The sequence below is a fragment of the Nanorana parkeri genome, unplaced genomic scaffold, assembly GCF_000935625.1.
Source record: "Nanorana parkeri isolate BGI_ZX_2015 unplaced genomic scaffold, ASM93562v1 scaffold77, whole genome shotgun sequence".
NCBI classification, from domain to species: domain Eukaryota; kingdom Metazoa; phylum Chordata; class Amphibia; order Anura; family Dicroglossidae; genus Nanorana; species Nanorana parkeri.
Genome location: NW_017306345.1, coordinates 1,784,648 through 1,801,134, shown reverse-complemented (window position 1 = coordinate 1,801,134; position 16,487 = coordinate 1,784,648). Strand labels below are relative to the sequence as shown.

The 16,487-nt window shown below is 40.1% G+C and overlaps 1 protein-coding gene across 1 annotated transcript; it reads left to right on the top strand.

Annotated features, from left to right (window-relative positions):
• The first annotated feature begins 492 nt into the window (after positions 1-492).
• LOC108804888 (acidic mammalian chitinase-like) lies at positions 493-14,937 on the top strand. Its single transcript, XM_018576801.1, has 11 exons — positions 493-639; positions 1,306-1,335; positions 2,287-2,488; positions 4,644-4,700; positions 4,782-4,947; positions 5,778-5,902; positions 6,301-6,424; positions 8,357-8,542; positions 10,878-10,994; positions 12,210-12,339; positions 14,567-14,937. Exons 1-11 carry the CDS (start codon positions 615-617, stop codon positions 14,935-14,937), a joined length of 1,533 nt encoding a protein of 510 aa, XP_018432303.1. The 5' UTR covers positions 493-614.
• Positions 14,938-16,487: the final 1,550 nt, after the last annotated feature.

The following is a 16,487-nucleotide window of genomic DNA, read 5'->3' as shown; positions in this document are numbered from 1 at the left end:
ATGGCGCCGGAGGGCGTAGCTACGGTGCCACTACCACGGACGTTCACCGATCTCCTCTCCAGCTTCCTGCCGACACCCGATCCTGGGCCCGTAGGAGGGGCAGCGGAGCCCAAGAAACCAGGCGGGGGTGTCAGGTGGGGGGGTTGGCCTGGGTTACCAGATCGAAGAAGTGATCTGGCGGCAGCTGAGCCTCCAGAATCGCTGCTACTGTAAAGCCGGTCGCCAGCTCTACAAAACTGAGCAGACTCTTGGTGGCTTTTAGCCTGTTTACCCTTTCAGACTTCATGATGGGATTATCCCGTCATAGGTCGTGAAGGAGTTAAGTAATGCATTTGATATAGTAGCGTAAGTTTTGCAGAGTATTATATTTAGTATTTTGTTAAGTTTGTTTCTCCACAGCCACCCTGAAACCCTCTGTCACATCATCTGTTTCAGTCTTACAATTGTTCCTGTTGTGTTGCCAAAGTGGTTCTCCTTTTTATCTTCGTAATCTGTAAGCATATGTTTTAGCCAGAACCCACGCACCTGTAGAACTCCCACAGTGATACCAGCCATTGTTTTCTCTATAAAAGGTACCAACCATATTCAATTAGTGCTGAGACAGACGGAGAGACATGAGGAAAATGCTGCTTTGGGCGGGTAAGAGACACAAATCATAATGCTTGGCATTGCACTTACTTTATTGTCTGCATGATATTTTAATGCCTTGAATGCAATGTATAGTCTGTGATTACAAATGGTAAAACTGAATACTACATTAACTTGCCTTGCTGTTCTATAGATATTGTTATCCAGGACTTCTGCAGAGTCTCTCCCGTCCAATGACACTCTCTACCCCAATATTCTCCAACTCCAGGGGTGGGGAACCTCCAACCCTCCAGTTGTGGTGACCCTACAAATCCCATGATGCATCTATCTCTGGGAGTCATGCCTGTGGCTGTGTGAATCCTGCAATGCCCACCATAGCTGGAGGACTGGAGGTTCCCCACCGCTGTCCTACTCTGTCTGCCTTTAGGCGATCCTTCAAAAATTCATCTCTTCAGGCAAACATATCACACCTCGACATAATAACTGTCCTTTTACATCTTCTATTATCCCATCCCACACAATTATTACCTCTTGTATAGCTTGCCCCTCCTACTAGATTGTAAGCTCTCATGAGCAGGGCCCTACTAAACCTGCTGTATTGAAATTGTATTGTACCTGTGCTGTCCCCCTCCATTTTGTAAAGTGCTGTGTAAACCATTGGCATCATATATATCCTGTATAATAATAATAATTTAAATGATGCCATTTATTACACAGGTCTATTCCTGCTGCTCCATGTACAGCTAGGTAAGTCATATATCTGATAAGTTTTACAATATCTGCATGAAGGCTTGCATTGTGTAATTAATTATTTTTGAAAAAGCCAAATCGTCTATCTGTCCTGTCTCACCATCTTTACCTCTTTCTTTGTAACATCAGTGCTGCTAATACAATCACTGATGGAGTGTTTGTGTCCTGTGTATTTTTCATTTAAATGCATACTGAGGTGAAATTCACATTTAAAGAAGAACTCCTGTCAGAATAAAGCGTAACCCTTGCAGTGGGACTAACCCTGTGCTTTTTAAAGGGGTTTTCCAGATGTGGTGTTATTTATGTATTGTATTTCATAAAGCATAGTGTTTGGTGTTATAAATTGCATAATGTGTGCTGGGTCTTCTATGTAACCACTGTTGCTGACTTATCTTTTAAGGGCAGCTTTTTTTCTTTTTAAAATTGTTAATGGGTTACGGACCAAGGACTTTGAGTTTTTATATGATTATAAGACTATTATGGAGGGAATCCCAGTTCATTTTTTATTGATTATGGTCTACCACCACACTGCAAGGGTTAAAGTGCTCGTTTTGGTCGAAGGTGTCAAATAAAAAAGATGTATTCATCTGAACCTTAGTCCTGCCTGGCTGCTAGGCTGGTCTCCACAACCTCTCTCCCCCTCCACTCTGGTGGTCTAATGACCCGTGGTCATCACGTCTAATGCAGTCTATTAGAAATGAGGATGCCGAGGGACATTCCATCGCTGGAGGGGGAGAGAGACTGCGGCCACTGGTCCAACAGACTGGCAGGTTCGGGTGAGTATCTTTTTTTTATTTCATTTTTTAAAATTTTACACCCTAGATCAAAACAAGCACTCAACCCTCGCAGTGCGGCACTAGCCCCACTGCAAGGGTCGAGTTTTATTATGCCCACATTTCTTCTTCAATCCCCTTTTGTTTTCTGCCACTAATTATCTGCTTTCTCTAGGTTCTACCTACAAGCTGGTTTGCTATTTTACAAACTGGTCACAATACCGACCTGAGCCTGCAAAGTATGTGCCAGGGAATATTGACCCGCAGCTCTGCACCCATCTCATATATGCCTTTGCCACCATGAATCAGCACAAGATTGCGCCATATGAGTGGAATGATGATGTACTGTACAAACAGTTTAATGACCTAAAGCAAAAGTCAGTATTCCAAACATTTCCTCCAACAATGTATCTAGTTGTGTAGACATGTAATGTTAGATAAGGAACATTGGGTACATTCCTCCAATGTTATCAAATTATCTGGCAACTCCATTGTGAAGACAGATTAAAAAATGTGAAGCTGTTAAGAGATCTACTTTTGTCTTGTACAACAATATTTTTCTAATTTATCCTTTAGAAGTCATATATTAGGAGTTTGTCAGGTTTATATACTTGTGAAAATGTTTTAGGATTTATTGTTTTTTATTGTAAATCTGTCTTTAACTTCAGTGTGCTAACTTTGTTTTTGCAGATTTGTTTTATTTATTACATTCCATATATATTTTCAGCAACTCCAACTTTTAGGAAGGAACTTTTTGAAGAGTGACGACAGATACAGACCAAGTGGTCCATCGAGTCTGTCCTTTTTTTAAAAATTTTGTCTGAATATTTTAATGTTTACATTCACTTGCTGTTGACTGACTCGCCACGTCTGGTGGAAGTCTGCTCCATGCATCAACTAGTCTTTCTGTAAAATTAATGCTTTCTAAGTTTTGAACTTTTCTCCTGCTAGTTTGAGGTCATGCCCCTGTGTTCTGGTCTTATCCATATATTAAAAATACTTCCCCCTGAACCTTATTTACACTGTTGTATGTAAAGGTTTCAATCTTGTCCCCCTTTCCCTTCTTTCCTCAAAACTGTACATATTCTGTTTCTGCAGTCTCTCCTTATATATCAGTCAGACATCTCTAGACTTCTTGTTCTAGCTCATAAATTCCTTTTTTGTAAGTGAAGTCCCCAGAATTGAACACCATATTCTAAATGAGCAGGATCGTCTCTATAATGAGGGAGCATGAGGCGGTTGCCTTAGGGGGCATCTCAGTAGGTCACTTGGGGGGGTGGCAGGTGACTGACCAGAGCATCCCAGGTTGCCAAGATCTCTTTGCATCCTGTGATGCTCTGGCCAGCGTCCTACCCAACTCACTGACGTTACTGCTTTCCAGGACCTGAGTGGGATGCTCTAGCTGGTGTCCCACCCAGTTCTTTGCAACCAGTGACATCAGTGAGCTTGGCAGGACACCGGACACAGCTGCCGGATCCAGAGGTGGCACTAGCATCCCCCCCAACCCAGGTTTTTGAGCATCCACTGCCAGCACCCAATCGACCACAAAGATACGAGTTTCCGACACCAGAAGCCCCACCCCTCCCCGGTACAAAGCATGCATCCCCAGCAACCAGCAAGAAGTATTGAGCTGCAGTTTCCCCTGCTTTATTTGCATTAAAGCTTACACCTTCCCGTATTGGAAATGTTCCTATTCATCCATATTGATTTTATTTTATTCATAGTAATGTGTGAGGTTTTTTTTATTTTTTTATTCTTTATAGTCCTATTTAGTTGTTTGTCTTGTTTAACCTTAAGGCCTGGTTCACACCTGAGTGTTTTTTTGCATGGAAGCATGCAAAACACAGAAGTCAAACAGTTTAAACTTAAGTTTATTTTTGCAACTCCTTGTCCAGCATGCATGTAAATGAATTCTAACACAAATGTTATTATGTTTGTGGTCATTGTTGCCCAAATATTTGTAGACCTTCATATTTGATATGGTATTTGGTCTACTGTATTAGAAATTACCAAATTTAGCAATACATCCTCTCAAGTTGGTTCTGCCTTCACATGGGCGACGTCTTTTGCAATTATATACATATCGGATATTACTTGTGGCCATCCGTGTCTGTTCAGTATTTCCTCCATCTGTTATGGAGACAAAAAATGCAATAAACTAATCCACGTTAGGTCTATGGGCAGTCTGATGTAAGCGGACATGTTTGTTTACCTCTGATTATCTCTGATCAGCTATGTTCAGGTCCACCAAAACGGAATCCCTATGTTTACCAATGTAAATTCCATGCCATTGTGTCTTCAAATATATTTTAATTTACAGGTAGTCTTAAGATATAAGCTATATAAAGTTACCTATCAGATGTAATCTTAAAAATGAAAAATGCAATCTGATTGGCTGCTGTGGAAAATCTCTCCATTTTTGTAAATATTTTTAGCTTTAGTTTTACTATATCAACTTCACCCTGTTCCAGCTATTGTAAAACACCTGTTGATAAAATTATTGTTTATTCTGAGCCCTGTAATTTGTTCTAGGAATTCAAAGTTGGTAACACTACTGGCAGTCGGTGGCTGGAACTTTGGGACACAGAAGTAAGTCTACTAATGAAATGAAACACACACTTCATGCTCTATAAACCACTTTCCTCATCTTGGGTGTGTTCATATCCTTAGGTTCACAGATATGGTTGCCTCTGCTGCCAACCGTAAAATTTTCATTGGTTCTGTGATCGCACATCTTCGACAATATAACTTTGATGGTATTGACCTTGACTTTGAGTACCCAGGATCCCGAGGGAGTCCACCTGAGGACAAGCAAAGATTTACTACTCTGACAGAGGTAGGAAAATTAAAAAGTTATTGACTTTGTAGGGGTTACAGTAAATCATACTTTTTTTATATTCACGGATATTATTTCTTTAACATCATTGGTGAAATTGCTATGATTTTAAAATTATGTTTAAGGGGGGTCATGATATTTACTGTATAAAGCCCATGTAGATGTGAGTGATAAAGTATTCAGTGTTCTTCTGGTGGGTGCTGTAATGTCTTTTGCCCATAAACAGAAACAAGAGCACTCGGCATTGTCAGCTTTTTTTAAGGCCAGTATGACAACAATATGGCTACTGAGTGAGAAGTTTATTGATTCAAAGTCTTGCTTCTCAGGTCCACTGCATTGCTCACAGGCTTGAAAAGCTTTCTACTTCCCCTATGTTACAAAAGTATTGCATATAATATTTTTTTGGGGGGTGGAGTTTGCTACTACTCAGGAAAAGATATTCAATTAGCCTACATGCATTATCCAAGTTATATGTAATCTGCTCGAACTGCAACACGGCAATGAATAGTTTAAGAATTATTTCAGCAGATAGTGTATGTGTATATCAGTCTTATTGGACCTCCCCGAGACCACATGCTTGGTTACATTGGCAACCCCCCTTTTTTTTTTTTAAACTAGAGGTGACAACAAAATGTCAAAATGACCTCTGTTGCTGTAATATTTTTTTCACCTTTAGGCATTGCACAGTTTAAAAAAATGGTGCAGTACTGTAAGTTTTGTATGTGGATTACCTATGGCAGTCTCATCCCCATGATGCATGTCTCATGGGTAGCTGAACAAATCCAAAGATTGTATTTTATTGGTCAGTGGTCTTTTTTTCTCTTTGTCAGGAAATTCTTGCGGCATTTAATGCAGAAGCAGCATCTAAAAATGTTCCACGACTACTGGTCACAGCAGCTGTATCTGCAGGAAAAGGAACCATTGATGCTGGATATGAAATTGCAAAAGTTGGAAAGTAAGTGAAATACCTATGATTTTGCTAAGCTTAGAAATGCATAATATAGATCTCACACTCTTTTTATAATCTATATATCTCAATAATATATTTACCAAGCTGATGGCCCAACTTAGATGAAAACTTAGGAGAAATATATTAAGCAAATGGTGTTTATGCTTGCAATTAAATGAGCCTTCTATGACCGACACCAGAGAAAGCCGGGAGCCTCATGTGACCAACAAACCACTGGATTTTGATCCTATAACAGATAAAGTGTAAATATTAGTGTAGAAGTATTTAAAGATAGATTTTATCTGTGAAAGATTGTAACTTGTCTTTTGTTGAGCCTTATAGGAGATAACAGGTTGTAACTATTATCTGCATCCAGCTCAGAGTCCTCTCGTGTGTGTTCACAGAACCCTGGATTTCATCAGCGTGATGACGTACGATTTTCATGGTGGGTGGGACACTCAGTCTGGACACAACAGCCCCCTGTGTCAGGGATCCACGGACCACGGAGATTTAATATACTTTAATATTGTAAGAAAAGTTCTTTATAATACAAACAAGTCTTTAAATGTAACTTTGGCCTGGCTATTGGCATTCACATGTTTACATATTTTTAAGTAAATGAGCTTTAAAACAAGTCATCTCTGACCTAATAGATCAACAGCTAGAGCAATTAAGGGCCCATTCACACCACAAGTGTTGGGGTTGCACTGGATGCTTTTTGCAGCACAGCCTCAATGCACAGGCAAGGCAATTTCCCTAATTTAAATTGGGCAGCACTGCAATGTGCTTAAAAAAAGTATGGCATGCTGTATTTTAAAAAAACCAGCATGTGGTGCAACATGGTACCGCTGCATCGCACCACACTGTGCAGATAGAACTTAATGCTATGTCACTCAGTATAACCCAAAACAATAAACCTGTACCTGTCAACGCACACCAGCAATCATGTGATTTTGCACGGCTTGCCGGTGTGAATGGACCACAAGTCCTTGTCCAAACCAGCTCTGCTCTCCTTTTTTCTCCCAACAGTGACTCAGTGGACTTTTAGCCTTTCAATCTCTAATGTAAACACACAGCAGATGCTCTGAAAGGGGGGGGGGGCACTGAGAGGGCTGATCACTTCAGTGCTCCTGCTGCGAACTTGAGGATGAATTGCTCCACAGTGCCTGAAGCTACACATGTCAGTGATGACTTGTTTTAAAACTCATCAAAACCCATATTCGCTCATTTCCAAAGAAGAAACGACTAGCTTTACAAAGTACATGATATGTATAAACTTAGTGAAGTGACAGTAAAAATTGACATGAAAGATTTAAAGAACCCCAGGCAGAAGAAAATGTAACCCTTGCACTGGGGCTACCCCCGCACTACAAGGGTTAAGTGCCTACTTCCGACTAGGGTCTATAATAACAGATCTACTCACCCAATCCTCTGACCCACCTGGCTGCTACACCGGTCCCTGCAGCCTCTTTCCCCACCCCCCATTACAGAATACTTGTTAAATATTTGCTGAATCTTGTTTGACTCATTCTTCATTCTGTGTATGGGTAGCCATAAAAAAACTGCTGCAAAAATGTAAGATTGTTAGTTGGAAAGAATAATATGTGTTCAGTGTGCAGATATTTTCTTTATTTTGAAATTATTATTGCAGCTTTTACTTTAAGAGACACTGCCACCTCTCCATTCTGAGCAAAGCAGTGTAGATCATTTACTAAAGAAGTAGATCAGAGCAAAGCAAATATTAATTTTCCTAACAAATTCTCACTTTAAAAGAGAACTATGGGGTAAGTGTTTTTCCCTATAGTTCTCTTTAGGGTCACGGGAGGACATATACTAACCTCCTCCCATGACCCAAAGCTTCATATATAGCAGGCTATTGCCTGCACTATACTGAGAGCGCCGCAGCCGGGACGGATCACAACAATACTGTCGAGATCCACCCAGCTGCGTGAGTGACAGCTGGCTCTGCCTAACTAGAGGCAGAGCCAGCGGTGTCCTCCCCCTCCCCCGTTCGTTCCTCCACTCAGCGCTGGAGGATCGGAGAGGGGAGGGGGGAATTCCTGCGGGGAGCGGTGACTAACAGTCACCGCTCACTGCAGGGAGACGATCAAAAGTAAGTGGATTGGCTGCATGTTTCTGCTCACTTCCCAATCAATAGAGCCAAACTGTGACAGCTTCTTTGTCACAGGTCGGCTCTAACTATGAGGATGAATGGAAATCACTCACCTCATAGTTCTCCTTTTAAAGTTACTCTGGGAAATTGCTTTGTAAAGAATCAATTTTTACCTGTACCTGATTGAAATACCACAATTTCTACAGACCATTAGGTCTCTTGGCTTGCCTATGGACTCTGTAATGTGAAGAGATTTCTCATAAGCACTACCTATTTGGTTTACTAAACTATACATATTTCCTACTTTTATATGTGATGTTTCCATCATTTTATCTTTTCATCACCAGAATTTTGCAATGAACTACTGGAGAGAAAATGGAGTTCCAGCTGAAAAACTCCTCGTGGGATTCCCAACGTATGGCAGAACATTTAGGAACCCTAATCCTAGCAAATGTGATGTAGGGATACCTGTAGCTGGAGCAGGATCAGCTGGTCCATACACTCGTGAGGCTGGCTTCTGGGCCTACTATGAGGTGATATTTTTCTACATGAATATATCTAATAACAGATTGGAAGACGCTATGTAAATTTGTACCAGACAAATGCTAATAGCTGTGTGTATAGTGCTTCTTGCTAGCTTCCCCAATAGTGGTTTTGTGTACAAAAAGTAGTAGAAACAGATGGTCTGTGCTCATTATTAGGGATGCACCGATATATCGGCCGCCGAAACAACATATCGGCCGAAAATAACACTTTTGGCAAAATGCATCCCGGCTTTCTCTCCTGCGCTGCTGTGTCCCAGCGGAGGAGGAGAGAAACTGTCACAGGCGGCCAAGCGGTGCGGGAGGATAGCGGTGTGAGAGTACGGCGTCTCTCCTCCCCCGCAGCGGTCAGCCTCCTGTCACAGATCAGAGGAGAGCAATGTGTAGGCGAAGACAGCCAGCACTGTCACAGGAGGCCAGATGGCTGTGCAGGGGAGGAGTCAGCTGTCAGTTCGAGCTCTCCTTAGCCTCCTGTGACAGCTGTCAGGATGGAGAGCAAGGTACAAACACTCAGGAATCAGTGATCGCTGAGTGTTTGTAAATAATTGGGGACAGAGTATAGTTACTATACCCTCAATTATGAATGAATGGTAAGTGATCTACATCACTTCCTGTTCATTCATGATTGTGGTTATAGTAACCATACTCTGTCCTCATGTTATAAATGAACAGGAACACTCAGTATAGAGGATTTCTGTTCATTTATAACAGGGGCTGCAGAAAAAGAGATTGAGAACTCTGTGTCCTCAATCTCTTTTTTTCTATTTTAAAAGGGAAATATCAGGGGTCTGTTTAGACCCCTAATATTTCCAACTGTCATTTATCCAGCATAGCTCTGAATAATGGTATAACGGAGCTGATAATCAGAATATATCCATCCATCATCAGTTTTCTTGCTGAGATACACCTAAAGTGAACATGCCAGTTGTTCAGGCAGGAAATGACGGTGGGCTCAACATAGCTGCTGCAGCTTCAAAGGGTTATATTGTGGAGATGCAAGTTTGCAGAGAAGTGCGAGTATGAATATGAGTGATTACTTTTACAGTATTTAAAAAAAAAAAACATTCATGTAATTGTTGGAGTATACCGATTTTCTGGTATATTGTAATACAGCAACATGACATTATATCATTAGAAGTGTCCTTGCTAGCACCAGGTTTAAGATTGAATTGTATGATTACACTTTACTTGTGGGAAAATTTAGATTTATTTGCAGCAAATTAAGGATAATCTGTTTCAGCGTAGGACGGGAGTTGCTACAGCTGTGGAAGCAAAAGGTAAGGCTGGAATTTACCTTTGAGAGATGATTGATCTTGCCCCTAAACAAACCATTAGTAAAGCCTCATCTGACATATGCAGTCCAGTTATGGGCGCCAGTTCACAAAAAAGGTTGTTGCAGAACTGGAGAGAGTTGAATTAAGTTTAATAGAGAAGAGGCGATTATGAGGGGATATGGCCACCATGTATAAAACCATTAATGGTCCATAAAGACACCTTGGTGCAAAGGTTATTCACTATAAAGTCATTGCAAATGGCAGGAGGGCACTCTTTGCACCTGGAGGAAAAGAGGTTTAATCCCACTACAGAAAGGCTTCTTTACAGTAAGAACTGTGACAATGTAGAACAGATTTCCTCAGGAGCTAGCTCTAGTCAACTCAGTAGATTTTGAAAGGCTGAATATTTTTCTGCAAACTATAACTGGCTATAACGATTTATAAGTAATAACATGTAAATTGTTGATCCAGAGAGGATCCGATTGCCTTGAAGTGGATGTTAAATCTGTTTAAAAAAATAAGTGCCCTGGTAATGTTTGCTGTAATGTGCTAATATGCAATGCATATTAGAACATTTTGGCCAATGTACCTTGTAAAACCATCCCCTCCGTCATCGGCGCTGCCATCTTCTTCCAGTCTTCTTTCGGGTTCGGTATCTTGGGCCTCTTAATTAGCCAGCCGGCATGAAGTATCTGCTGCGCATGTGTTACTTCATCTCAGCACGCTGGGTCTGTGCACTGAGCTGCGCATGCACGGCTCAGCATACAGAAAAAAGAAAGATGGCGGCCAGGCAGGTAGGAGTTTTTTTAGCAGAAGGCACTTACACATTCTCTTCTGCTATAAAAACGTGCCTGTCAGCAATTTTTTTTTAAATGACTTCACTTGTGCTGTAAGGGATCAGGAAGGTTTATTTCTCACTATGTGTTGGTGGTTCTGAGGTTACAGGTTTTTAATATATTTATTTTTCTCTTTTGGATGAATGTGTCTTTTATTGTTTTAACCCGACTGACTGTATACAGTAATTATCACTTTTTATTCATATATTCTTCTAGATCTGCACATGGCTTAGGGGGACCACGGTGAAATGGATTCCAGACCAGAGGGTACCATACGCTTGTAAAGATAATGAGTGGGTTGGATTTGACAACCAAGAGAGTTACGAATGCAAAGTAAGACAGAGTTTAGTTATAGACATATGTGATTTATTTTATGTTTTTGTAATGATTGTAGGTTAAATAACTATTGTCCCAAAAACAAAATAAACCATTACAGTTTAACAATTATTATTAAATTATGCAGAGGCCATGAAGCCCAATTCCAGCCAATTGTTTTGTTTTTTAGTTTTGGATACTGTAGGGTAAGGTTAGCAACAATATCAGGTTTTTATTAATAAATATGGTACCGCAAATGGTGAGCGCTCTACTCCAATCCAGAGGGACAAAGACTTATATGGGAATGGATGAACTAATGGTTCTTATTCGAAGACACTTTGATTGTTGTAAGGTTTTATTGCTAGTTGTTTCTCCATTGGGAGATTTCCTCTCATCTTCAGTCCCTGTGACTGATTTCCTGCCCCTTTGCCACCCTGTCTTCAGAAGAGGACCTGCAAAAAAATCTCCCTTGGATGATAGAGAAAGCAATAAAATCCTGAGAGAAGTTCTAACCCTTTTCAGGTCAGCATTAAGCAAAGGTTTTGGCTGGTGTTGGGCTTTAACGACATAATAATGATGTTTCACTAAACCACCATTGTTAATATATATGTCTTGCTCCGGAAAAAAACATGCCATGCGATCAAAATGCTGCAAGCACTATTTTGATCGCAACGGACCGCACTGCAGGCACAATGTGCCTTGCGATCCCGTGTGGGCGATCGCATTGCGGCCGGAGGGCGTGGCTACGGTGCCATTCACTTCAATGGCCCGTCACGCCCCCTCCTGCCCCGCAAAAAAGTGAGCCGGCCGCAAAGCGAGGCAGTGCGTTCTGGCCAGAATCGGACCAGAACGCACAGTTTATGGTGTGAACTAACCCTTAAGCTAGTGGATAATAACCATGCAGAGTTACTTCTCTCTCCACCCTTCAACTGTCCTGCGAAACCTCTGTCATTTGTAAAGAAAGACTGGAGATTAGAAAATTAACTCCTACAGCTGGAAAGAATACTAACAATTTGGGGTCCATGCCTCAGTTCTTAGGAAATGGCAGCAGCCAAAATCTAGTGCTTACTACGTATATTGTTATTGGAAAAGTGTTTGTATGATGATGGTGGGATTGTAGTTCAAACATTGGTGGTTTCTTCGCCCTACACTTTACCCTGAAATCACTTAGAATATATTTACCTTAAAGAAAAAAATGAAACTGGTTCATACTGTTTAATGTTTGCTTCCTAGGTAAGATTTGTGAAGGATGGTGGATTTGGTGGTGCCATGGTTTGGGCTATAGATTTAGATGATTTCCAGGGAACTTTCTGCAGCGAGGGGAAATATCCATTAATCACCAAACTAAAATCCTTGCTGGAAGGTATGACATGTTGACCTGTAACATATATTTACAAATATTGTATGCTGATGGCGAATATATAGGTGTAGACATTTAAGGTGACACTGAAGCCTGTAGTTAAATCTTAAAAACGCACTCAAATATCCTAACTAACAGAAATGTATCTTATTCGTGTATCACTCAGCTGTAGATCCTCAAATCATCTCTGAATTGGTGGTGACAATGTTCTTCCTTCTGGAGGGTGGCTACATTTGTTCCCTGTGTGTTGTAAAGTAGCCAACACTCCAAGCTTGCTGGAGTGTGACAGACTACAATCTTAGGTTTAGTTTACTAATTTGTATTGAGATTTCAGTCCAAGAGAAGAAGCTTGGAGCAGTGGCTGCTTAACACACACACACAGGGACCATCACTAACAAAAGTAGCCACCCTCCATAAGGAAGGACAGTGTCGGCATGAATTCAGAGATAGTTTGAAGATCTACATCCGAGTGATGAGATTTAACTCGAGTTTAGTGTCATTTTAATGAATGAGGTTATTGTATATAATTTTAAGATTCTATAGTTAACCTTTTTAATATATAGGAGAGACCGAAGGAAACAACATTTATTTATAATGAATATATATAATAAACATTGGTGGGTGATTGCATTACAGTACATATTTGCTCCCTGTATCATGTCCTTTATCTAACAGGGCGGCCACTCTATTGGCGCTGAGACATGCATATAAAATTGTGGATTGCATATTTCCCACTTTTTACTATACAATACACATCTCTCAGAATCCAAATGGAGACAATCATTGTTAACTCTAAGCTGATGGCCTGTAAAGGGTTTTGATGTGTTGCCTAAGGAAAATCTGGGGTACCATGGTTTTTTCCATTTCTCAGATGCACGCAATTCTGAAACTTAACATATTTACTCTGTGCAACCTCAACTTTTAAATTTTACAAAAAATAGGTATTGTGTTTATGTGCACTAAAATTAATTTATAAATAAATGGTGTTTGTCACTGAATTTGGGTTTGATAAACAGCTGCACTAATATCATGACACATAAAAAATTGCAACTGCCACCATTTTATTCTGCAGGGTCTCTGCTTTCAGAAAATATATAATTCTGGGGTTTTTAGGTAATATTCAGGCCTAAAATGTGCATTATAACATGTGTGCAATAAAATTAGCAAAAACATATTTGGTAGCGAAAAGGTTAATACATGATAAAGGGTTCCCAGAGCACTAAGGTGGGGTTTTAAAATTCTGCACTTGCAGTAAACCGTAACATCGACAATGCACCTGTTAGAATTTATACACCTCTCTGAGGTGCTATAAATTCTCAGTAACACCTCAATGCGCCATGCTGTTGCAAAGAAATAGTACATGCGTTTTGGTGAGTTCAAACGAATAGGCTGCCTTAGCACAACTTCTGTCATTGTACCACAATTGTGGTACAGCCTAAAGCTGGCCATACACCTTACAATTATCTGCAGATTTTCTGTGGTCAGATGGAAAAGGTGCAACAGATTCCTCCATCTACACTTAACTGTGTGGATGGAGTTATCTCCACCTGGGCCAATCTCTTGCACTTTTTCCATCTGACCACAGAAAATCTGCAGATAATTGTAAGGTGTATGGGCACCTAAAGGGTCCTAAATCCAGCCTAAGGGTTATATAAAATAACACCGAAAAGCTTGCTTTACAGTTCCCTGTTTCTGATAGAATCCTTTTAGACTCCTGACAAGGCATAAGTCACTGTTCTGAGTTCTATAAAACAAGAGCACAGCACAGATGAAAAGAAATCATGCTAATAATGTGAGAAGAGACTAGAGCTACATCTTCTGGCTGGATAGAAGACTACAATATTTCATATTTACTATTTCTAAAACTTGTATTTGTTTTATTGTGATAAATTGCAGTTTGGGAGACATTTCCTGTTTTTGGGGTAGCACCTTTTTCAGGGTGATTTTTAGATAGTATAACGTTGGCCTCCTATTAGCATTGTGTGCTCTCAATTCAATGAGGTGCATCCTTGGGCTTGTTTTATATATTGCACAGTCTCGTTAGCAGTATTTTTCATTATTTTTGTCTCCTTAATGTCACTGTTTTTTCACGTTATGATGCTTGCCAGTGTACATAGTTATTTTACTTGACCTGCATTATTTGTGTGTATTTTTATTATATATACATTTTAAAGTTTTAAGCAAATTGTAATTTTTATAATGCTTAATAATTTACATGTAACCTTTTTAGGTTCCACCGTAAACTGTCCTGGTGAAACAGTATGTTCGGGCAATGTTGATATTCCAACTACTACAACAACTACCACTGCAACTCCACCTACAACACCATCTGGAGGTACAACCCCATCTGCAGGTACAACCCCATCTGCAGGTACAACCCCATCTGGAGGTACAACACCTGCACCTCCAGTCACCCCTCCTCCAGATCCTCCAGGCAATGATGTTGATCCTAACTTCTGTGCGGGTAAAACTGATGGACTTCATGTAAATCCATTAAACAGTAACAAATTCTACATATGTGCTGCTGGAAGGACCTATCCCTTGCAGTGTTCAGCTGGTCTGGTGTTTGATTCAAGCTGCAGCTGTTGCAACTGGCCCTGAGCTACCTATTACTCTTATGCAAATTCTCACCACTGTTGTATGACTCTTTAATAAAGCTGCATTTAAAAAAGTTAACTGAGTGGTGTTTTTTTTTTTCTTTTGCTGTCAATTGCTTACCAAAATATTTGAGTTTGAGAGCCACCTTGGGTTTAAGGCGGATCTCATGGTTTTGCTGTTCTGTAAAACTCAAAAATTATGGTCGACAGTATTTGCCTGAACCCGTAATGCACTGCATAACCCTTGTTCCTTGTCTCTGAGAAACAATAATCTTAAAGAATTGGATATAGCCACCCCTCTCACAAATCTCTGTAGGGAGAGATACTTTGCTATACAGTGCTATACTGCACTACACAGTGCTATATTGTGCTATTCTGTAGATTGTATTGGGGTAAGCTACATACCCTTGTGTAGGCCCTGTGTTCACAGTTCCACAAGCATAACTGTTCTTCTTAGGACACTTTTTTTTTTTTTTTTGTATCAGCAGCAAATGCATGCTTGCTTGCTAGCCCCCGTACCATCCCTTTTTCTTTTCTCGGTGAATTTTTAGTGTCTTTGTTATTTAATGTAACTTTTTTTTTTTCATCTTCCGCTCGGGTTAAAAAAAATTGTGGGTTTTTGTTTTGGTTGGCTATATATATTATGGGTAGGGGAATATTCTATTTGATTTGTGTCTCCCATTGTTACTAATGATCCCTCTTCCCCCTCCTTTTCTCGGATACTGTATGTGAACATTGTGCTGCTCTGTAGTGCCACACAGGGCTGGCCTTAGGCCTTTGGGCACTATGTGCGAGAAAGCTTTAAAGTGTCCCTCCATGGCCACACCTCAGTGACCACACCCATTTCTCCAATACCTACACCATTTAAAGCTTACCATTTTGTTAGGCCCCATAGAAACAGATTAAAAAGTATGATAAAAATAAAACAATTATTCAAAGGTATTAAACTTGTAAGCACAATATAAGTATTCTTATTAAAAAGCAGGCAAACAAGTGGTAAACAATCAATGTCAAACTAAAATAGTCTATAAAAATAAAGTGTCAATGAGCATTGTTATTGAAATCATTGAATGTACGGATAAGCCTTTTCTGTTATGTAAAATGCCAGAAATGTGAGATTAATATGATACCTATTTGATTGTTGTTGTCATTTATGATTGACCTGTTTCTCAATAAACAATTATTGTTAAAAAAAAAAAATATTAAAGTGTCAGGATGTCATATAGACCCATTTTTTCAAGTAAGTGCATCAAGTAAAAACAAGAAACAGAACACAAAACCTAGACACATGTTAAATAGTGCATACTGTTTACTAAAACAAAGTAGATTAAAATAGAAAAAGAAAATGAGGACACAGTCTCTTTTTCTGCAGCCTCAGCACTGAGTGAACGGAAAGCACACTGTACAGAGGCTTCCCACTCTTTCACAAACTGGAGATAGTAAATGTTTACTATCAACCAGTTATGAATGGATAGAAGCCTCTGTACCGGGCTGCTTCTACCTATTCAGAAACTCGTAAATGAACAGGAAGTGATGTAAAGCACTTCCTGTTCA